The sequence below is a fragment of the Pygocentrus nattereri genome, chromosome 17 (genome assembly GCF_015220715.1).
Source record: "Pygocentrus nattereri isolate fPygNat1 chromosome 17, fPygNat1.pri, whole genome shotgun sequence".
Classification (NCBI taxonomy): domain Eukaryota; kingdom Metazoa; phylum Chordata; class Actinopteri; order Characiformes; family Serrasalmidae; genus Pygocentrus; species Pygocentrus nattereri.
In genome coordinates this window covers 30,984,469-31,007,423 of record NC_051227.1, presented here as the reverse complement: position 1 = coordinate 31,007,423, position 22,955 = coordinate 30,984,469, and the positions used below count along the sequence as shown (strand labels likewise).

At 38.5% G+C, this 22,955-nt stretch overlaps 1 protein-coding gene across 5 annotated transcripts; it reads right to left on the bottom strand.

The window, feature by feature from the left end:
- Window positions 1–3,937: 3,937 nt before the first annotated feature.
- ccdc9 (coiled-coil domain containing 9) lies at window positions 3,938–22,566 on the bottom strand. 5 transcript variants are annotated; one of them, XM_037546523.1, is made up of 16 exons: window positions 22,455–22,566; window positions 21,512–21,596; window positions 20,902–21,006; window positions 20,299–20,448; window positions 18,010–18,321; window positions 17,733–17,816; window positions 16,972–17,139; window positions 16,510–16,691; window positions 16,015–16,073; window positions 13,372–13,419; window positions 12,719–12,842; window positions 12,061–12,169; window positions 11,329–11,830; window positions 10,361–10,492; window positions 9,170–9,268; window positions 3,938–5,571 (listed from the first exon to the last, which is right to left on the bottom strand). In XM_037546523.1, exons 2-16 carry the CDS (start codon window positions 21,512–21,514, stop codon window positions 5,567–5,569), a joined length of 2,082 nt encoding a protein of 693 aa, XP_037402420.1. In that variant the 5' UTR covers window positions 21,515–21,596; window positions 22,455–22,566; the 3' UTR covers window positions 3,938–5,566. The 5 variants fall into 5 exon arrangements, with proteins under 5 accessions (XP_037402420.1, XP_037402423.1, XP_037402422.1 ...); XM_037546526.1 differs by having other exon boundaries at window positions 11,329–11,827; XM_037546525.1 differs by having other exon boundaries at window positions 13,372–13,416.
- Window positions 22,567–22,955: the final 389 nt, after the last annotated feature.

The following is a 22,955-nucleotide window of genomic DNA, read 5'->3' as shown; positions in this document are numbered from 1 at the left end:
AGATGATTTGAATCACGTTTGCTTGAGTAGGAACATAAACTGTACTAGTCTGAGATCCTCTAGAACTGGACATGAAGAACTGTGCTTTTGAAAATCAGGCTTGAGAAACCTTTACAACACGGCACTCTATTGGTGTCTTTTTTTCTTAAGTGTTTAAGGTTGTGGTTGCATAAAGTAACAAATTTTTACCAACCAAAGACTAATAATAATAATAAAAGATTCTTAAGCAAACTTGATTCAAAAATGATTTTTAATGTTTGAGTTTAACAATCTGTTCCAATGGCTTTCTCTAAAGGCAAAACATTACTTTTTAATTTATAATATTGAACTCTTGTCTGTGTGGTTCAGCCTGCCAACATGCAATATGTAGGCCTACAGCTAGGCCTATACTTAGTATTAAATGACATTAAGCCAGCATTTAAAACATCTTTCTTTTGGCCATGATTCCAGTGCAGACTTCATTGTTTTAACATTATAAGCAATTAAAAAGCTACGTTTATGTTTATGGCTTACAACTCAGTATTACATCTACAGAGAATAGTCTTATAGTCTTATGGCATCACAACACAGCAGCTGGAAACATGAACAGTGAGGGAGAACAAATGTGTCTTGACAACTTTCAGCACAATTTAATTATTAAGTGAGTGAAGAGGCGTAGTGCCTCCCCAGATTCAGCCCTCTTCCTTTGGGCCAAGCAGCAACACACAGACCTTAAAATGAGGAGTGACAGACGCACTGAAAATAAGAGGTTGTGTGACAAAAGCGGGGTATGCTGTCAGCACTTGTCTGTGAAAGGCAGATATGACCTATGGGCAGTGTCCATGGAAAAAAACAGTGGTCTGTAATTAAGTTTAACACAAACCCAGCTTGAGCAGATGTGGTTCTCTCATTAAGCCATAGCAGCGGTCATTTTTTCACCATGTATATCATCACTGTTGGGACAAAACCTTGCGTCTGCGTTTTTGTAGTTTTTTTTTTTTTTATTATTATTTTTCAACACACCAGCTACCCTTTACATTGTGTGACCAGGGCTTCATGATTCATTCAACATAAATGGTCCAATAAAAAAAATAATAGATTCAAATGAATGGTTTCATTATTTGGAAATACATTTTATTACATTAACTTCCCATGTAAGTTAAGGGTGTTTTTTTTTTACTGTAAATTTACTATTTAGAAGATACAAGGTTTTGGCCTGACAGTGACTATATGTTTACTTCAGAATAATACAGCTTGCAAAAACTATATCACTCTAGCCAACAGGAATACATATACACTAAGCATTGTGATGTTTTAAAACAATAAATGACCAATATATGGAGAAACAAAGAAAAAAAGCTAGTAAACAACATAATACATAAATAAATACACACATTACAGTAACAGTGTATTCTTAGAAATATTAAACAATGTGACACTTTACACATTGAAAACAGAAATAACTAGATGGACGGTTCTTGTTTTGTCACTCACACAAGAAGGGAAAATCGAGTGTCATGGAATGGGCATTTCATTCACTGGTCATAATGGTGAAAACAATACATAGCTTACATAGATGGTCATCGAAGAAGTGCTATGTGAAAACCACACAATACTTAGACATTTCCACCTCTATTACATATATAATATATAATGTTGGGAGACAATGCACTAAATGTGCGCACAGCAAACAATTGTGCAAAAAATGAGCAATAAATTGTGCATAGAGGTTAAGTCTTAAATATGTATAAGTTAGTAACTCAAATATACTTCAGGTTTCCAGTAACCATTACATCTAAAAGCTCTAAAACCAAATGCATAGGCTGTAACTCATAGCCACACTATTGTTATTGCTAAGTGAATAGTAAGGTGCTCGCCTAAACACTAAAAAACCACATTGTTATTTCTTTTTGCTAATATAGTTACCTTCAGGGTCCCACAGACACTGTAGGTCAAAGGAGGTGAAGTGGAAAGAAATATTCATTGGAAATGCATGCCAGTTTCACATCCCAGGAGAAAACATAAGCAAAGAAATCTCCACAAGCCCCTGAACGACCAAAGAAGAGTCCCTGCACGGTAAAGTGGTTGAGCGTCCAGCGGCTGGGATGTCCTCTAGCCCCTGGAGCAATTGGGTGCCGAGCTGGTGCTGTTAGAAGAAGGTGAGTCTCCTGGTGTCCAGAAGAGAACATAGTAGATAGCCAAGACGAAGGCAGCAATGGAAACGCAGAGGAAGTAAGCGATGCCCATGGCCACTTTCACCCAGATTTTGGTGGCCGAGTTGGCCTGCTTTACCCACTGGTCCCCCGGATAACTCGGTCTTCGGTCCGGACCCCCGTTTATCCTTCCAGTCGCGCCTGCTTTGGCTCCTTTCATTGTGGGAGGACAGATGAAGCTCCCTCTTCCACGGGACGGCTGCGTGCAGTAAGTTAATGCGAGATCAGAGGGGGGTCTTGGTGATGGTACGGCTCGTTGATATCGCTTCACTCAGCCTGGGACACTTCACGATCTGCAGCTTTCAAACACCCGAGGCAGAACAACGCGCTTAGTGCCGTGTATTTACAGCGGAGCGGTGGGCGGGGCTTAACGCCGCTCTGCCATTGGTCAGAATTAGCAGTATAGGTTATCTGAAAAAAAGTGACCAAACGTCCTGAGGAATTAATTCCCTCTTAAAACGCACGACACAGTCGGAGGTCAAACTGGGATTTTAGAGGTGGAGGAGCCATATTTTCAGAGGGCCTCGATGTGGAAACAATAATTAAATATGTGGTACTGTATGCAGCGCTCAGCATCAGGAAATGTGAGTAAAACTAATAGTATATCCGCCTCGGTCTCCACGGCTTTATTGAGTGTTCGGTGCCATCCGGTTATATATGGAGGCATGATGAATTAATGGAGCCGATTAGCAACATTAAAAAGGCGGTCAATTTTAGTAAAAAGTCGTTTACATGGAACACCCCTGCTATGCAAATGTTTGATTTAGCTTCAGCAGTGAAAACTGTAACTATCCGGCTATACAAATTTGCCTAGATGCATATTAGGTGGAATGCTTTAGATATAAACATGGTAATCTAGGCTATGTAGCGTTAGACAACTGTTTAAAGGTTGTCTGTCAGCGTTGTTTGTCACAGCTAATAGTCAAATGGATCAGGTCCCATTTTAACCTCTGAATATAATCTTGCAGACGAAATTCACTGTACAAACATTCTGACTCAAACAAATGCGTAAAAATCTACAGATAATGAATTTACAGCGTTTACTTAATCTACTTAGTTTTGCCAAGTTAGAGCAACATCAATGAGCTGAGTTGGCACAACTTTTCATTCAGTTCAAATGGGCACTGAGGCTCAGGCACAATCATTATAGCGTTAATCCTGTAGGTTAGATAAGGCAAGTAAATGCTTGATGTTTCAAATAATAGTATCTCGAAACGTAGTTTATACATTTAAAATAATTTTGTAGAAGTAAAACTGCCGAAATGCTTTGTTGTGAAATCCCTGGCTGGCTAAACGATTTGCGCTGAATACCCCTATTTAATAAGTCCTACTTCCAAGCTAGCTAGCTGTTTAAACGTAAACTGTAGCTGGAGAAAGCTTGCCTTGGTTTGGCTTTTCTCTAACTAGCTAAAAGCTAACGAATTAACTAGACGTATAGATACGATAGATACCCACAATGGCTGGATAAACTTAGGGTAGTGAAACATTTTGATAGTTAGCTAACGACCGTCACGCAGGCGAGCTAGCTGGTCATGTGGCTGTGGACTATGGTTGGATACGTCCAGTTTAGCAGGACACGTTTGTTAGCGAGGTAGCTAACAGCTAGCTAGCTAACTGTGTAGACGTGAACCGTTTCATTTCAAATGCAGATTCATTATAATAATTAATAAGCTTTTTAATTTGGTGGCTGGTGGCTTTTATAAAATGGCGGACAACATAAAATGTGATGAAATAACGTTACACAATTTTCCAGTCAAAAGCAATTATTAATAATAATCGACATAAACAAGGCCAGAGTACAGACAGAACAAACACAAGAAGTCTGTATGCAGTTGTCCTTAGACCTAAAAATCTTGGTGAACTAGAGTGAAAGGAAATGACACTACAGTCCTTCAGCAATCAAACAAGGGTATGACACACCAACCAAACATTCACAAAAAATATATATTTAAGGCAAAAATGTACATTTATTTGATATGACATTTTAAAGTAAATAAAGAACATGATGCACTACATTATTTACATTAAAAAGTGAGGAGCAAAAACAACCAAAAAGTTCTCAATAAACTTGCTAAAATGACAGTTCTAGATGTAAAAGTGTTTCACAAGAGCACTGATGGATAAACTTTACAAACACTTCATTATCATTGTACTGCATGGGCAATGCTAAAATTCTAAGTGCACCTTTCATGAGAGGCAAAGCTAGGTCTAATTATAAAGTACAACTCTACCTCAAATAGGAAGACAGTCCATCTGTAGGTAGATGCTATGGACACAATACAATCACAAATGTCAAGATTTTTGCCGCTCAATTAACTTTTTTTTTGTGGAAAAAGATGAAGGTTCCCAAAGCAAACGGTGAAGATAAAGGTAGGCAATCACACTAAGCACTGGAATGTTAAGTCACTCTTAAAACCTAAACATATTGCAATCCTTATTTGCTGTAAGGTGGAAAACTCCACTACTAAACGAGCTTCAATAAGCCAAACCCTGCTTTCACTTCATGAAAAATTCCCAGGCGAAAATGGAGAATGGGAGATTAAAAAATAAATAAAATAAAAAAATAAAAAGCTTAAAATCAAACCAGTCACTTGAGGTACACCTTTGCTGCCCCAAATGTTCAATGTTGCGTGCTTTGATCTACCAAGCCATTTGTGGGGGGCAAAACAAAAAAAAACATGTTCTTTGGTCGGATTACATACATATACAGTCTGGGCCATCATTTATAAATGCATGGTAAATGAGTGTATATCTAGCACCTGGTTTTTCATGCAAATCAAATCTGAAACAAGCCATCTATTTAATTCCATATTTTTACAAGCAGCTTTGACAATCCTAATGCCCTTGTCCCCATTGATTGCATAGGAATCATACATAAACTGAATCATGCTAGCTTTATTTAGACTCCCTTGAGGACCAAAGCAGCATAAAGTCAAAGCAGCTCAAGCCATTATACAGAAGTTGTTACTTTGTGATTAGGACAGCATCTGTACAAATGTCGTGCACAGAGGCCAGTGTTTATAGTAGCATTTAAAGGTAGAGGGGTCAATATTTATTTATAATTATTAATAATGCAATTTATTTATCTTAACATCAGTGTAAATTCAACCATAGTTTAAATACCAAGTCCAATATAAAATCCAGTCTTAGACTTTAAAACATTATAGAGATGTTGCATCGCTTCTTGAGAGCTGACTGAGGGAACACAAAACCATACAGTGGGTTGTCAGGAAATGGAGATTAGACGTCAGCCAAGCTCCCTCCATCCTCCTCGTTTTATCCATTAGGCCTGAAGTATCTTCTCACCACTGCTTACCCATTTTCAATCTCTGACGATCCCTAGCACTGAACATTTCAGCTACTGCAATTACACCTTAGCCTGGAGAAAGAAAACATAACAGCAAGGGAAGGGTGTCATAGTGGTGCTTTAAATGGCTCAGCAATTCCTCTGTGGTTTAGTACCCTAGAGAAAAACGTGGTTACTAAATCTTATGAAATTGTCCTGAAACAGGTAGCTCAAGTAGTTTAGGCTGGTTTTGGATTACATTTTACAATAACATTTTTGAAGCCCTCGATGTCTTCTGCATCTTCTCATTAAATAAATGTAGAATAAAAAGTACAATTTTGAGTACGGCGAGAAGAGCTGCAACTAAATGACTCCATTAAGTGGCCATTAAAGGGGTCCATCATGTAAAACCCATCAATGACAATGAACAAATTATTCACTTTTCTCAAGGTTTCCATTACCACCCATTGGCCTGATAGACCACAACACAATTTCCACATAAAAGCTTTCTGGCAATAAAGAGGTCTTCTGCAATTTCCTCCCCTGTTAAACAGTCTTAATGTGGGTCAGTAATCAGATTTGGAGAAATCTAAGAATGTATTACTTCAGACAGTGCAATGACACAAAGCCATTAGTTTTTTTTTTGCTGACTTAGGAGGAGGAGATGGGTTTCAATTAATGCCTTGATTCAAATTTATAACTAGGGCTGGGTTTTGTTCAATACCAATTCGCACATCTTGACTTTATTAATTCTAGAACAATACCGTTTTTGGTACCTTTTTACAAACAAAATATGCATAAAGCAGAAATGAAAGTTGGGGGCTGGAAGTGTTGATGACTGCAAAGGACTGCAGAATAATCAAAAAGCATTCAGTTTAATAGCATGCATATAGAATGTAATTTAGACAACTAATCTCCAATCTGGATTAAACTAAACTAGACAAATTTAGATACTGGTATTTGGTTTTGAATGACATGAAACGTTTCAATATTTCATAGTAGTGTTGGACAAATACTGCATCAACCTCAATAATGGCAGTTAAATACAGGAAAATACAGGACAGGAGCAGATATCGAGAATACTGGTCCTATGCAGCAATTTCTGACTTGCACATGTGGAAGTAAGTGATGCTTGCATGCACAGTAATAGATGCTGCAACATGTCAAACTAAGTCATACAACAGGTAAATGTTATTAATTCAAACTTGGTACATTTTACTACTTCAGCAGAGACCAGGTATTGGTAGTGGAAGGTTGGTGCATCTCTACCTAGTAGTACTGAAGTAATTTGGTTAGTACCATAAAGGAATGTAGTTACCTACCCAGCCAAATATGAAAAAAAAAAATAGGAATCATCTATATTCATTAATTTCTTTGTCATTTTCAGATGTAAATGAGAAAATAATTCAAATGTTATTTCTATCATCATCATTTACATGATGTCTCGTTCATATGAAGTTGATGAGATGGAAGCGTGTTGGTAGTATGTTCATAATAGTAACAGCATATTAGGCACAGAAAATGACACAAGATCAGATTTAGGGCACTTAAGGAACTCATTTTATAGACTGAGGTTGTTTCCAGATACAGATTAAACATATACGTACTGATGATTCTTCATTGAAAAGACTAACAATCTTGATCTGTATGTGGAAAAATCTTGGGGCTTTTCTACTGTGTAAAATATGTTAATAGGGAGAGGAAAACTGATACAAGCACAATGACAAGCAGCACAACATTTATTATGCATTCCAGCATTTTGCAAAATGCATTATTTTCTACACACAACTAGTTCAAAGTTCAATTTCAAAATGTCTATTACATTAAAACCATTTATAAATAACCCTAGATATTAAACCTCACCTGATACAGGTTCTGGGTCAATGGAGACAGTTTTAATATTTCATAAAATTCCAGCTTAAGCTGGCCAAAAAAAAAAAAAAAAGTATTGATTGATGCGTAGATCAAATACTATATTTGTTGGGCTGGAATTCCATTAAGCCCTGGTTATGCATTCACCTGGTGAAAATGTGTTTTTGTTATTATACTTATGCAATGTGGGAACATCAGGACTGTAATCCACAAATGAAAACATTTGATGCTATTGTTTGAAGAAAGAATATCTGATGGATGCTTTCAGTAAAATTCCATTGTCTATCATACATTCTGCCTAAGGTACAAGCAGCTCTGGCGTGATGGCCAATTTAGGCATCATTTATCCCCTCCCATGTTAATGAAGCCATGCAGCAATCGAATATGATGCAGCAGGATGGGACTTCTCATTCTCATTACCTAACCCACTCAACACGACATCACTCATGCTTAAGTACACATGAATAAATGTAATAATAATAATAATAATAATAAAAGAATAATAATTTGCTAAAGCAGTTAGAAACATGCATGAAGAGACAGTGTCCATATCCAATAGGGGTGTAATGATACACAAATTGATGATACAGTATCTACTGCGGATTGGGCACCACATGATACATTTTTAAAGACAATGGCCAATTGGCAAACTATGACCAGTGCCTGGCAAAAGCCTAATTAACAATTAAAATCTTAGAAGCCATATAAATTAAGTAACACAGTGTAAATGGTTTCAAGTAAATGTGTTTTATCAGTATAAACTTTCTATTCCTTTGTTCACTACAGTACAAAAATCTCACTATATTCACACAGTAGGAACTGTCTTTTATACATCTCATATAAAAAGGGGATATTACAGGAAGATCTCTGTATAATTAAACCGTAAGGATGTGAGAAAAGTAAATCAGAATGGTTTGTTGTGAAAAGCACCATTCTAGAAAAAAAACTGTCAGAATCGTTCACAGTGGCGGTTAGGTGGAACTGAAGCATTTAACATCTCTAAAATAGCCTCCCAGATAGCCATGACATGGTAAGAAAAGCACTTCCTGGTGACAGTTTTGACATACAAGATTGGCTCAGAAGACGTTTAGGTTCACTGATCATTTTGGATCTGAAATAAAATGGCTGTATTTGCAGTGTGGATATTGTAACCCCTGGTCCCCTGATCACCACCACTGTAAAGAAATGTGAGCTGCCAAGTTTCTCTACAATATGCTATTTCAGATCAAACCAATCTGAATGACTGCATCCCAATGATGAAATTATGCAGCAATCTGGAAAATCTTTGGAATTCCTCCTTAATCTGTGTATCATAACACCCCTAACATCCAAACATGTCAACCAGAGGGAAAACAAAAGAGGTGCAAAGAACAGAAAGGGTTCCTTGACATAATGAATGGGAAGATAATAGTTGTGTCCTTGAGGAGTCAAGAAGGGTTCACAGTGGAGACATAGGCCCAGAGCAGGGAAGAACTGTCACAGCCACAGCTGCAGCTGCAGAAGGACGACACTTCCATTTGTCATGACAGAGACAAGCCTAGCACTGGACGCCATCTCACGTTGAGACACACAGACACAGGAGCAGACAGAGTGTGAGGTGAGTGAAGGGGACAGGTTGAGGTGTGGGCAGCGACACGAAGAGTAAAAGAGAGGAAAAGGAAGAGAGGGAAAGAGGGAGGGAGAGAGAGAGAGAGAGAGAGAGAGAGAGACAGAGAGAGAGAGAGATTGGGCAGGGCGCTGGTTAGTGCTCAGATGTCAGGTGCAGTAAGGGAGTTCTTGCGGAAAGCCACAGTTTCAAAGTCGGTAATAAGAACAGCACCTGAGCATGTCTGATCCAAGGACTCCACAACAGCATCTACTGCAGCCTCACTCCCAGACTGCTTCTGTTCAGGCTCTATAGTAGGGGCTGCACTCTCCTCTGATTTGGGAGAAAAGGAATATATTAAAATCACTGATGTATATAAACATAAGTTATTTATATATTAAGCAGAAAAAGTACTCCATGTAGCGGTAAGTGAAAAAAATAAATGACAATATTTTCTGAATAATCACTGTATTATGTTATTTGACGTAGGCCTCTTCTGGTAAGACAATTCTTTTACTCAGAAAACTGCAGAAAATAAACGTGCGCTACATTTTAAAAATTCATTTTACTTTAATTCAACATGTGTTTATAAGCATGCTTTCGATAGTTTTGTAACTTCCTAAAATTGAAGCAGACAAGGAAGCAAACACAGTGTGTGAGCTTAAGTTTAACTTTGGTAAAATAAAAGAACATAGTAAGTCAAGAAGGAAAGAACTGAATTGTAAATGTCATACACATTACCACCTGTGGCTGTTCTGTCTGATGTCCAACTGTAAGAGCTGAGACACATTGCCAAATTTCTACAACAAGCTCATGTATGCTAGGTACAATAAATGTGTTACCGCAGTTACAGTCTAGTCTCAGTCTCAGCCATGTGGGTGAAGTATCTGTATCTTTCGGGTATCTTTTGCACACAAAAGTTTACAACTGTTAATATTTTTTCAGTTGCATTCTGACTGGCTATCCACACATCTGTATATGCACCTCCATTTACCCTTCGGATGGGAAACAAAGTTTTGCTTTTTCAGCTGCATTCTACTCAGCAGGAACAAACAGCTGCTTGGACACTGTGACAATAAATGATATGAGAGCCAGCTATAGCAGTGGAATTTTTATTTATTTATTTATTTTTTTTACAATCGTCTCACCCTACACGCTGTGCCAAAACAGCAGGCTGTGGTTGGTGGTCTGGCACGTCAGTCAAATGGCCCCTTTCTGACCAGGTAGGCAGTTCTTGGTCATGTTAGGTGATAAAGTACTAGACTCTTCCCTGATAGCCACTAGTCTGGCTTCTGATACTAACGGACACAGGCCTACCACTAAAATGTGTGGCCCCAATACCAGTATACTGGTGTGGATGATATACACAGTTAGTGCTGGCTTGTATAAAGTCCAGAGCATGGCATAACATCTTTTTGCATTTACCCTTCTCTGTGGCTGAGTCCTGGGCAGGTAGCACACTGGGCTCCTTGCTGCTGATGGTGGAGTCGGCAGCTTGTGCAGCAGGCTCAGATGATGCCGATTCCTCCTCGACCATAGGAGCAGCTGACTCTACCACTAAAAGCAAAGCAAATGTAGTACTTCATGCTGTAAGTTGGAGGCTTGACACACTGGGAGCATTCAGTCCTGTTTTGCCAAGTCAATTCCTTTTGGATCGAATGCTTTACGCTAGGGATGTTGATGATTAACCGATAAACCCATAACAGAAAATACCATAAATGCTGATTTTCATTCAACCTGAAGACAATTTCTGAATTATACATGAGTGCATATGAACACAACTTATTCAATAAGCCCTTTAAACAGTCATTGGTGATACACAATTCTGGGTTTTATGAAGTTGAGACGTTGAAGAAGGGATAAAAGCAGAGATTAAACCATGACACAGCGCTAAGGTAGGCTACACCTATGGCTTCTGTTCATTGTAGCCTTAACCTATAACCTACAAATGCATTTATTAGTCAAAAGTTACCTTATGCAATGGAACTGTGAGCTACCAACTTTGTTGACTGGTGTTTAAACTATGTACAGGTACATGTCATTAAGTAGGGCTAATGTGTGTTAAATGTAAGAAAAACATTTTGTTATGGTCATATGTTATTTTAGGCTCTGTTTTTTCATTCAATAAAGCCTAAAGCCTTGTTCATATAAACTGCAGTGCTTTGTTTCGGTGCTGCAGTGCTTAGGGTTGTCTGGTTAACACCATTGTTTTGGTTAAACCATTTAAAATGCCAGTTTATCTTTACATTGTGTAAACATTTTAATCACAAATAGATAAATAGTAATTTTGACTTTATATTGACAAATATTATGCAATTCTATTTCAGAGATACGAGTTTTCTACTGTCAGTGACACACTGCTAAATTAGTAAGCAACATTGATGTGTCCCTACCAGGCTGTGCATCATCCTGTTTGTTTGACTCTTCATGCTGGCTTGTGGCATCACTGATGTGCTCCTTCTCTTGGCTCTTGTTCTGGGCTGGACTGCTGTCATTACTGCTAGGCGTCAGGGGACTCTCACCCAAGCTGCTTTTAGGAGACAGCATCTCCATTTCTTCCCCCCAGTCTGATACAGGCTGGTGGCTCTCCAGTGGAGAGAAGGGGCTGAGGGGCTTTGTGGCCTCAGGGGTGCTGAGGGTCTCTTGGGGAGAAGGGATGCGCACTTTCGGCTTGAAAGTCCGTTGTTCTTTAGGACTGGGAGTGGAGGGACCAGAAGAGCCAGCTGCCTTTTCTGTGGGTTTAGAGTCTTTCTGAGCACCTCTCTCTTCATTCTGATGCTTTTCTTCCTCCTTCTCTTCATCATCTTCCTCTCCATCACTCGCATCCACCCACTGATCATCGTCATCCTCAGCTGCACCTCCACTGACTGGTTTGCCCACAGCATCTGCAGGCTGCTTCAGTGCAATGATAGACAATGATAGCACATGCACACAAAGCAGTTTTATTTTCAACATGACAAAACCATCATTACATTGACACATCAAAATGATAAATAGTAAAAAAGAATTTAAATAGTTTATTGTTTGCAATTACCAACTGCTTAACCTTAAAACAAGCTCTTATATAGTCTTACAATAAGAATTATGGCAACACCAAATGTCTTGGAGACGGAAAAAAAACTCACTTTTTCTGATGGTGTTTTTGGCTTGTCCTCTTCCTTCTTCTCTTTTTCCAGCTCCTCCTTTTTTCCCTTTTCCTCCTCTTTCTCTGCTTCCCATCGGTTATCATGCATGCTTGAAGAGAGATTGATTCATAAATATTCAGTCCAAAACTATTTACTGTGAAAAAACTGCAAGAAAGATGCATTGGTTGAGCAAGCCCAAAAAACAACAAAAAATACACTGAACCCTTATAGTGTGCATATTCATTCATTCATATATTTCATATCTATCTATCTGTCTATATACATACAGAGAGAGAGAAAGAGATATATAAAATCTTTAATCTTATGAAGGTAAGTGATTTACATTTAAGAGTAATGGGGAATTACAATTTTTTTTTTCTCTCAAAACTGCAGCACTTGAGTATTTCACTTCAATCCACTCTAAATCACTGTCTACATCTTAACCTTTTAATTAGAAACTGAAAAAAAGATTTTCAGTGAAACAGTGAAAATGTTTTTTTAGAAACATTAGTCTCATAGTGCCCGTGCTAAACTAAAGAAGTACAACTTGGACACCAACTGTGACTACATATGGGGTAAGCATAAAATTGTGTAATAGTGATTTTTTGCCAGAGCATTCATTTAAGAGGGAGTGATTATGTTCAGCGGAATGGACTACCTGTAGCTCTTGCCCTGACCTCGACCTTTCCCTCTTCCATGGCCTCCACGGTTTCTCTCTCGGGGTTTATCCTGTCCCAAAAAGTCTCCAAACGTGGGGGCCTTTGGGGGCTTCTTGCTGTCCTCTGGAAGAAAGGAGAGTTGAATAATGAACATCTTAAAAAGGAAGCCATGGAGTGCTACAAGATCCTCGAAAGTAATTACATATAACAGACTAGCAGTGGAGAGTAACAGATGGCCCTCCACTTATCATGATGTATTGATATTCACATGAAATCAGTCTTCAGTGAGGGGGCAGGGTAAAAGATGAGACAAACATGCAAATGTGACATGTGACTAAAAGGTCTCGACTTAAAGGTGATGTGGCACATGGCAAAGCTGAGCAATTAGCAAACAAGTGCATATGGCAAAAGATGCAAACCTTCCAACTCTTAGTCACTTGCAAAAGAAATGTTCCCAAACCCTTCCAATTTATTACTTTATCAGAGAATTTCTATATACAGTTTAACATGAACACAGACAGACAGTGTGACCATAAAGTACACGTTTGGTGAGAACATTGTTAGTGTGAAGGCTGTCCATTGGCAGGGTCAATGTGGAGTGGGATAAAAGAAAGACACGCCATACATAGACAGTCCCATGCCACAGGCTGACCTGAAGCCCCACTGCGCTGCTGTGTACAGGCATTACGCCCCCTAGCTGCTGAAAGAACACATCAAACATCATCACCATAGAGCGACAACAATGAGGGGCCAAGGATAGTGTTAAAGCAATGGTTTAGCCAAAAATCAAACTTACACACCCCTCTAGCCCCCTTACCCCAAATAGAGTCGATTAGTAAAAGTATGTTTTGTCCTGGAGCTGTGAGGCAGGTAAAGCATAATAGAAGCTTTTAGCCACCAGAGCCCAACTGATATATAGGAATTTCAATTTCAATATTTCAGGCTTTAAAAATCCAATATTAGTCAATATATCACATAGTGGTTCATATTGTGTAGTGGGCAACACCTCTGTAGACTGGGGTTCAATCCTCTGCTTGGACAAGCACCCTACACTATACCAATAAGGGTATAATAAGGACTTAAATAAGGGTATAAGTCCTTGGGCAAGACTCCTAACACTACCTTCACCTACCTGTGTAAATTGATCAAACTAAGTCGCTCTGGATAAGAGTGTCAGCCAAATGCCATAAATGTAAATATGTTCTTATTTCCTTCATTTAGGCAGAATAAGGCTATAGTTTAACTGTTCACCTACTTAAAGTTTAGTTGTTTTTCCCATTGATAGACATAACATTAGCTAGCTGTTTTGGTAACCTAAATTAGCAACGAACAGAATCATAAGCTGCTGTAAGTGATGTGCCAGAGATTTTTTTTTTAAAGCCAAGACAAGCTAAGAAAAGACAGGACTGTTTGTTTACTCACTAGAACTGACGCACTGTTTCATAAATCTACAATCGATTTTGTCAATAGCTTAGCCTACGTCACTCAATGACATTAATGTAAAACGAAGGCTAACTGACAGTGGTGGTGTTCAACAATTTGTCCTACCGAGCACGCGCACATCATTAGTACAGCGTATGATTTAAGCCATCAAACTATCCTAACCAGAGGTTTTGTACACAAAGCTGCTTATATGTGCTACTGTATATGTGCATTTCTACAAGGAAGCACAATTCATCATGTAACTGCAGCAAAAGCATGCATAGCTAACATGAAATGTTGCCAAGCTTATTTAAATCAAGAGAAGTGATTGGGAGATTTATTATTATTATTATTTTAGTAATGTATTTCAGGTGACAATAATCAACTTTACATGTATGCAGATAATCTCTGTCATGGAGTACTCTGCTCAGTTCAACTGACTTGTGATTTATGGCATTCCAAACGTGTGTTGACAATAGGGAGGTTGCACAGTGCCTTCTGATACAGTGAGAACACTATTAACTGTTTCTTTTTTAATTGTCACTTAGACAGATATAAACGCTGATAAACGCATGCAGTTTATGTGCAATTAGCTCATTCTGTCAGATAATATTGGCATGTCCATTTATTGGTTGGGCTCTAATATCCATTAGTTCGTGTTGTGCAAACCTCCCATCTACCGTTAATGTTAAAAAGGGAAGAACGTGCAGACAAGAATCAGGCTTTAATCTAGAATCTATAGGAATTATCTGCATAGTACTTCACCTCCTACCTTTAGATCAAAATCAGCGAGTTTGTGTATAGTTAGCTGATACCAAACATGTTCATTAAACAATGTTAAATGTTTTATTCTACTACAGCTGCATGTGCAGAGTGTAAAATGAGCTTGAAGTTTGTGTTTTTCTAGAATGCTTACTAGCCATTATAGTACAAATCACAGCTGTAGTAACTACTTCACTACCGGCGTGTGAAGTTTTTCATCTGCTGTGAGGTAGCCCTAAGCCAGCATTAGTAGTCATGCTAGGTTTCCTTTGAAGTAGATGAGATAAGAAACCCAGATCAAAATGTAAGATGCTAACTTCACTCTGCCCTCTTATGAAGTATACTTCAGGTTCTCCTGGTTCTTATGAGAACATTTATTGTAAGAGACAAGCTCACTTGAAACTTTAAATACATAGATAGATAGAAACACCACCACCAACCTACCTTATTGCTTTTTAGCTTGTGACTATTTGAACATTCAAACATTCTGATTAATTCCTAGTTCACTGATCTGACCATGACCACAGAAGAGTGCAAACCTGCAGAAGTCTGCAAAGAAACTGCTCAAATGTTAATCTGAAACACATCAGCTGCGTTTTGAAAGAATAGTTTGCCAAAAATCGCAGTCTTTGAATAGTCCGTTTCAAATACAGGTATACACTTTATATGATTAGATTTTTTTTTTTCTAAGACAATTAACTTAATACATTTTTAAGTATGGTCAAATGTCCAAATACATTGTACATTTGCCTCGCAGCCTCAGTGCAAACCTCAAGAAACATACTTTAAACAGAGAACATGTCTTGGCTGATTGGCTACACTTGGGGTACAGGGGAAAACATTTTGATTTTGAGCTGAACCACTGCTTTAGTTATTCACAGCATAAAAAGAAAAGTAGTTTTCAAATCCTTAGTTCTACTGATGTCTTACTGCAGATAGAATCACAGACTAAAGCATATTTAACCTTATATAAAAAGGTGCAGTGACACTCCACGTATATGCATACTTCTCACTCTCATGAAGTGTGTATTAGAGAGACACAGAGCGCGAGAGAGAGAGAGCATGAGAGAGAGAGCATGAGAGAGAGAGCGCGCGAGAGAGAGAGACTTGCCTCTCCTGCTGCTTGGTTCTGGCATGCCCTCTCCAACCACAGCTGGGTCCTCGGTGAACCTGTGAACACCACACCACAGGGTCACTTATCTTCTTATTCTCTCGCTGTCAACACACATTACTCCTTCACTTGGACATCCACCCTCTCAGCCACACTCACTCTCTTAGAGAGAAATTCATGTTTCTCACTCATACGCACATAATATACAGCAAGGACACTAGTGAATACTTCTTTTTGCAATCCTTTCCAATCAAATACAAATTGTTACCGGCATCCCAGTTTGAGTGAAAAGTAATGTTTAAAATATTCAGAATTTCTAAATTACTGGCATGCCCATTTTTTAATGGTCTCAACAAAAGCCTCTGATGAGTACTGTAGACCAGATTTGTTTTAAAACTAAAACTTCTGTTGCTCATTTCCAGGTTTGAATGAAAAAACGGCAGATTTTCAGCACAGTCTCAGACCTTTGGACTCCATATAACTGTTCAGACTCACATGGTGTCTGTTTTCTGGGCATCCCACTCTCGTCTCCACTGGCCAGTAGCATTGCGATGGCGGGCCAGTCTCTCCTCATCTATCTGCTCACGCTCCTTTTTCCAGCGCAGGTACTCCGCCCGCTCTCGGCCTGTCATTGACAGAGTCATATCCATTGAACCTTTTCCTCCAGGCCTCCGATTCTATGGTTGGGGTAGAGAGAAAGAGAAAATGTCAGAGAGACAGTGACAGACAAAGCGTGAGCTGTAGACAGACTAAGTTTTCTTCACATTACTTTATTTTCAAAGAACCCATATGTGGGTCCACACTACAGTTCTATACTCATACTACTACTACACAATTTGCATATTAGCTCCATAGCAGTTACTGATCACTAAGTGAACACTTAGCCTGCTGTGATAATTTGACTGGAGGATTACAGTGAGTAAGATCAATCAGTTTGTGCTGCAGGTTGTCTCTAACCGTCCATTCTTTCTCCACCTCTGCCCCAGTCTTCACATTATCGAAGTCCAGTCCGCCCCAGTTGCGCACGTGTCTGCGGCTTCCCTCCTTGCGATCAGTCTCAGGGATTGGCCCGCTGCGTCGCGGATCATCCAGGAAGTTCCGAGTGGGGTTTTTCTCTCCATCAGTCTGAATGAGCAAAACCAAACATTTAAGAACAGTGTAAGCCTGTTTGAATAACACATTTTCCCTCCATTGGTTTACCTTTTGTCAAGTAATTTTGAAAAGTAAATAATAAACAATAAAAATAATCTGTCAAACAAAAGAGCATAATAGCATATAGCAGTAAATGATGTGGCTGTAGTATATGGTCATCTTTAATATGGCCACAAAATTGAAATTCATTTAAACATTTCTTATGTGTGAAACCTAAGGCTGTAGTCTGAGGATGTCTTAAAACATATGCCACAACATGGGCAGCTTTTTCATACAGACTTGACATCTATATTTCTACAACATCTATGTTATGTCCAAAAAATATGTGGTATTATTGTAAAATATCACAACTCAGCTTTTAAACAAGTTGAGTTATGTTCACGCATGCGAAGTGTTTTGCTATAATTTGCATGAAATGTATATACAAAAATGAATAACAAACTTGCAGTAAGTCAATGGGAACTGCTGACATAAACGGATTAATCTTTACTAGGCTCAGGGCAATGTGTATGCCAGCACTTTACATAAATACAGAGCATTTAACTAAAAACTTTTGCTCTACATACCCTTTGACCTCTCTCATACTCAGCAATCTTCTCCATCTCCTCATTCATCTTTTCGATGTTCTGCCTCCTTTTCTCTTCCCACTCCTGAGCAAAGCAAATTTACCTTGTCAGGGAATGGACAGTGTAATAACAATAATAATAATAATAATAATAAAAGAAATGCCTAAATAGTGCCCATATCACAAATATAAAGTCACTTTACAGTAATAACACATTCAGTACTTTCAGTATCACAATTTGTATTTTATGTCAGCGAGAGGGGTCCAACAGCATCCACCTTGGACTTTCTGTCAGAGCCAGAGCCGACTTGCTGAGACCCTCCTCTTCCTCCTCTTCGTCCTCCTCGTGGGCGGCCTTCTCCCCCTTCCCCCTCCCGTGGTGTTCTGTCAGTTCGCAGATCTCCTTTATCTGACCGTGGTTCTCTCCTTTCAGAGCGCTGACTTCCCCCACGCTGCCCACCTCTGTTAAGCCGGCCTGACCCAGTCTTGCGAGGGGGACTCTCACCATGTGGCTGCCCTCCGTCTCCCTCTTCTGGGCCATGATCACCATGGTGAGACCCTGATTTCCTGTCATTCACAACACGCTTTTCCTGCGAATACAAGGTGAGATCAGGACCTAAAGCTCTCAGTTCATTAAAGGACCACATACCCTGCACAACCTCACCAACTCTAATAAGCAAATTAACTTTGCTCAGTGTACTATAAAAATCTGCCATCAACTGAACTACTATACAGCTCTATAATGTCCTTCCTGGAAATCATTGCTGGTAGTCCTGAAAAACTGAAATATTTCATGATAAAGACTTAGAACACTAAATTTTACAGCTGACAGCTGACTTGCTTCTGTTTGATACCAGTAGGGAAAAGACTTACTTGTACTCCTGTACCAAATGATAATTTCCACATGTATAAATACATCAAAATGGTTTTGTCTTTGTTTATTTACTTCTGGCAGTAATTAAGTATTGAAAATACTGTTCACGTTTGAAACAAGTAAATTAAACGCAGATACACCCAACAAATGCCACATGCCTGTAGATCCACTACCACAGCTATTATCCTGAAAGCGCTATCATATGTCATAGTCCATTCAGCGAGATGCTTGACCTTCATAGGCCACAAGAGGTGGTCTAATCACCACTGTACAGGCCATCTGTGTCCCAGAGTAACTCAACAGGTATTGATTAAAATGCACTACAGCCTGTCTCAGCAAACCCTAGGTGGGAAATTAAAAACTTGAGAGTTGTGAGGAAAAGGTGTGGTGAGTATGATTAGAGTTCTAGAAGCTTTCTGAAAGGGGCTAGAACTGCCTCATTAAAAACAATCTTGTGCTGTTGAAGCAGCATCAGCTTTATTTATTAATAATAAATAAAAACTGTCCACAAATCTCAATTGAATTACTAGAGACATGTACAAATTATTAGTTGACCAATTATCAGCCTGATAATCAGAGCTGATATTCAGCATTTTTCTGATTATTGGAATCAGCAAATGAACTTACTTTGCCGATAAAAGCATTTTTTGTTATTTATGCCCATGTCTGACAGCCAATCAACCAAACACACTTCTGACCCACAGTGTTACTGGACTGCTTAAAGTGTGGATGATGCATCAAGTATAACCAACCAGCACTACTCTGTCCTGCTCACAGTGCCACTGTTTTGTTTTGTACTGATTTTCAGAAATGCAAACCTGCTTTTCAGTTCTACAAGAGGCACAACAAGGAAACATCTTTACTCCCACAGTGAGAGGAAAGATATCAAGGTTGAACAACACAGCTGGCAAAAACAATGCACAATATAGCTTATTCCACCACTTTGCTAGGGGTAAATGAGCCGTTTCCATTGGATCATGCAGCACATTCTCAGGAGTCAATCAGAATATGTCTGATACATTCAATGTATCACATGAATATATTTTTGATTAAACACCAAAATAAAACAAAAATATCCTCATTGTTGCTTTTTACAAAGTTACAGCCAGTTTTATAACATGATAGCTCAGAGGCTTACTGTAATATTTTTACTGGGGCTACATTTACAGTTCTATGCATTTGGTTAGTGTAGGCCTTTTTAGCCAGTATTTAGGCTTGTTTGCACCCATATATATGTCAGTGACAGTGCTATGTATTTGTTTTAGTATATCGAAAATTGCGCAAATACATTTACATAAATTTTTTACATAAATAAAAACTCCATTTTTCTTAGAAACGTCACTGATTATTAAACATCATGACTGTTATTTTTTCTGTTTAAAGATTGCTTTTAAAATGTTTTAAGTACTACTGTAACTTTTAATGTCTGAAGCTCAAAGTATTTTATTTTTATAAGGTTCCAATATTCATTTAATGGAAGATGTAAGTTAGAGAGTATTATAAAATTTTCACACTACAAACATCAAATATATGTTAAATGAATATCAAGCATCAGTTACTGCATTCTTAGCTAACAATCGGCATCAGCCCTGAAAAAAATGGGAGGGGGGGGTGTAAATAAATAAATACTGGTCGACTCCTACAAGTCACATTTTGCTTAGCATTCCTAATCTATAGGCATGACAGGACTTACCCCACTAGGTTTGGACAGGTCAACTGTCACAGTGAAATTTTCTTTCTCAATCTTCCGTCGTTCTGAATCAGACTCATGAGAGCGGGGTTTGCGGGTTGTTGTCACAGCGATGCCCTCCTGTTCAGCCTTCTTTTTGTCCTCTTCTATTTCCTGATGATGGAGCAGATGAAGTGTACAGATCACAAGATACAAAAAACTAATGATGGGGGAAAAAAAGTCTAGTAGCATTGATAAAGACCCAAATTGTGCCACAACTTTGGAATTCATTAGTCATGACAGCTCTATAAATAAAGGCATCGCCAGATGTGAGAACATCATGCATGTTTGCCCATTATTTTTATAGCAGAAAAATATCATACTAATGAGAGAACATGTCTAGACTACTGCTGCTGCAAAATGTATTTACTCCATTTCAAAGCCACACCCTGTCTCTTACTACAGAGTCAGGCATTAGGCGAATATCAAAGGAAAATACCTTCCTTAAAGCATTGTGACTGAGGTAATTGTGGTGATAAAGACAAGTAATGCAGTATTAAATCAATAACAAAATGAAGACTTTTTATTCAAGCAATCACTATTTACAACTACATAAAAGACACTTACCTGGTATCTCCTCACTAAAGCCTCATTTTTTTTCCGCAGAGCCTCAATCCGTCTGTCCAACTCTGCATCCTTCTCCTCCTTCGTCTTCAGATCCACCACAGCAGACTGACAGAGGGCAAAAGGCAAAGCTTACAATGTTCAGAAATAAGAACTAAACCGCTTCATATATTTTTATGAAAAAATTTGTGTTTTATAAAGAATTCCTTTAGATTGGTCTAAATAGGCTTATTGCCACATAGTCTGTTTAGTCTGTAAAGCAATAGCACAGAATTAGTCTATGCAGACTCACTTATGAAAATATCTATACCAATACAATAGAAATTTATACAGGGCTGCTATAATAACCTTACCTTAAATTCAGACAATACTAGAATTCACTACAGGATACAATACATGTTTTTCAGATTACTACAAGATAAGATTTATATCATAATAGACATTAAATTAGCCGTCCAAAGCTCTGAAAGCCTCTAAAAGCTACATCACTGAAAGATATGTATATAAGATACATAATGCAAATATTTCTTTTAACCAGATGTACCACTAGCTACCATCATCAACAGTACATGTAGCACTGTGCTACACTGAATTTAAAATACTGGCGACTCACCATGGCTGGAAGCCTGTCTTCAAACACCAGAGGAGGTTTCTGTCTGTCAACCTCTCAGGCCGAGGTGAATAAATAGTCAACAAAACTAAGTGAAATATAAGCACGTTAATGTAAAGGACACAGCAAAAAGAACTCATTTGTCTTTCGAGAATCAACAAAGCTCAAATTAGCGTCTTGCTCCAATTTTCCCGTCCCACCTTAAATGATGCCGCAGTTGTATTCTGGCGCCTCAGGCCACAATGTAATTGATGCAACATTTAAGGTGGAACGGAAAAATTCGAACAACAAGCTGGCGAATAAAAAGTTGACTTCAGCAAGGTAGAAAAGGACTGGCTTACAGCATTACACACAGGATGGTCAAGAAATTTCGTGATAAGAAAAAGTAGTTACCAAAATGAAACTTGCTCAAAATAGTACATGATTTTTGCGATAGCTGCTACAGGCCTATAAGAGGAAATGCCTCAATGTCTGTGACCCCAAATTCAACAGACAATAGGAGGTTACAGAGATAACCTCAGCTAATCGTGTAATAACGAGGGATGATCGTGCCACACAACAGTGTCCCTGGCACATGAGCGTCATCCCCTGCCTATTTAAACACCTCCTAAGCGTATTATTAATTAGCTAACTTAGCTGGGTTAGCTACTTCACCCAGATATGATCTCGTTCCAAGAGGTCGCCTAGAGTGATATACATTCCCATATTCACTGAAGTAACAGAGCCTTTTAACACAGTTTTGAAGCCGTGCAAAGCCACCCACGTATGCTTAACTACAAGTGACAAGCGCTGGACACCGACTAGAGGGCTGAACCAAACCAGACAGCAGGCGAGCTAGCAGAGAGGCTAAGCTAGCAAAGTTGAAACAAAACAGCGAGAGAGCGGTTTCAGATTGAAGCGATGCATGCACCACAGCATGTAAGCGCTTTATGTTGCAATGTTTCACCTGCGGAAACCAAAGTGGCTCAAAAAGGAGTCTGGTGTTGGGTTATGCTTCACCGTCCACAGAGGCTGACAAAACCGTCCCCTCATCTGCTTCCTTTAACTATTCACTTCCAAACCAACCGGATCGCCACACTAACAAATTTCAAAATAAAAGCGGATTTGTGTGGCTGTCAATAGCACCGACCACCCCACTAGATCAAAATCAAGTAAAAAATTACATTAATTCCAGTGAAAGAATACATTTTTACATGTAAACATTTTAAATAATTTCAACATAAACAAATTCAACTTTTACTAGACGAATTATATTCTGGCTTGTTATATTTTAGTTATCATAAGTAAGAATTCAAAGAATTCATGGCTTTTAAATTTTAATAGAATGTTTTTTTTAAAAACACACACATATATATATATATATATATATATATATATATATATATATATATATATATATATATATATATATATTTAAAACACATATATGATGTATGTGTTTTAAAAA

Excerpts from the sequence above, each read along its gene's own strand:
- ccdc9 (XM_037546523.1), bottom strand. Across the intron at positions 17,817-18,009 it reads GCTCTGACAGAAAGTCCAAG|GAGTGGGAAGAGAAAAGGAG; the intron begins GTGGATGCTGTT and ends TGCTTTGCTCAG. Across the intron at positions 12,843-13,371 it reads GCAGCGCAGTGGGGCTTCAG|AGGACAGCAAGAAGCCCCCA; the intron begins GTCAGCCTGTGG and ends CCTTTCTTCCAG.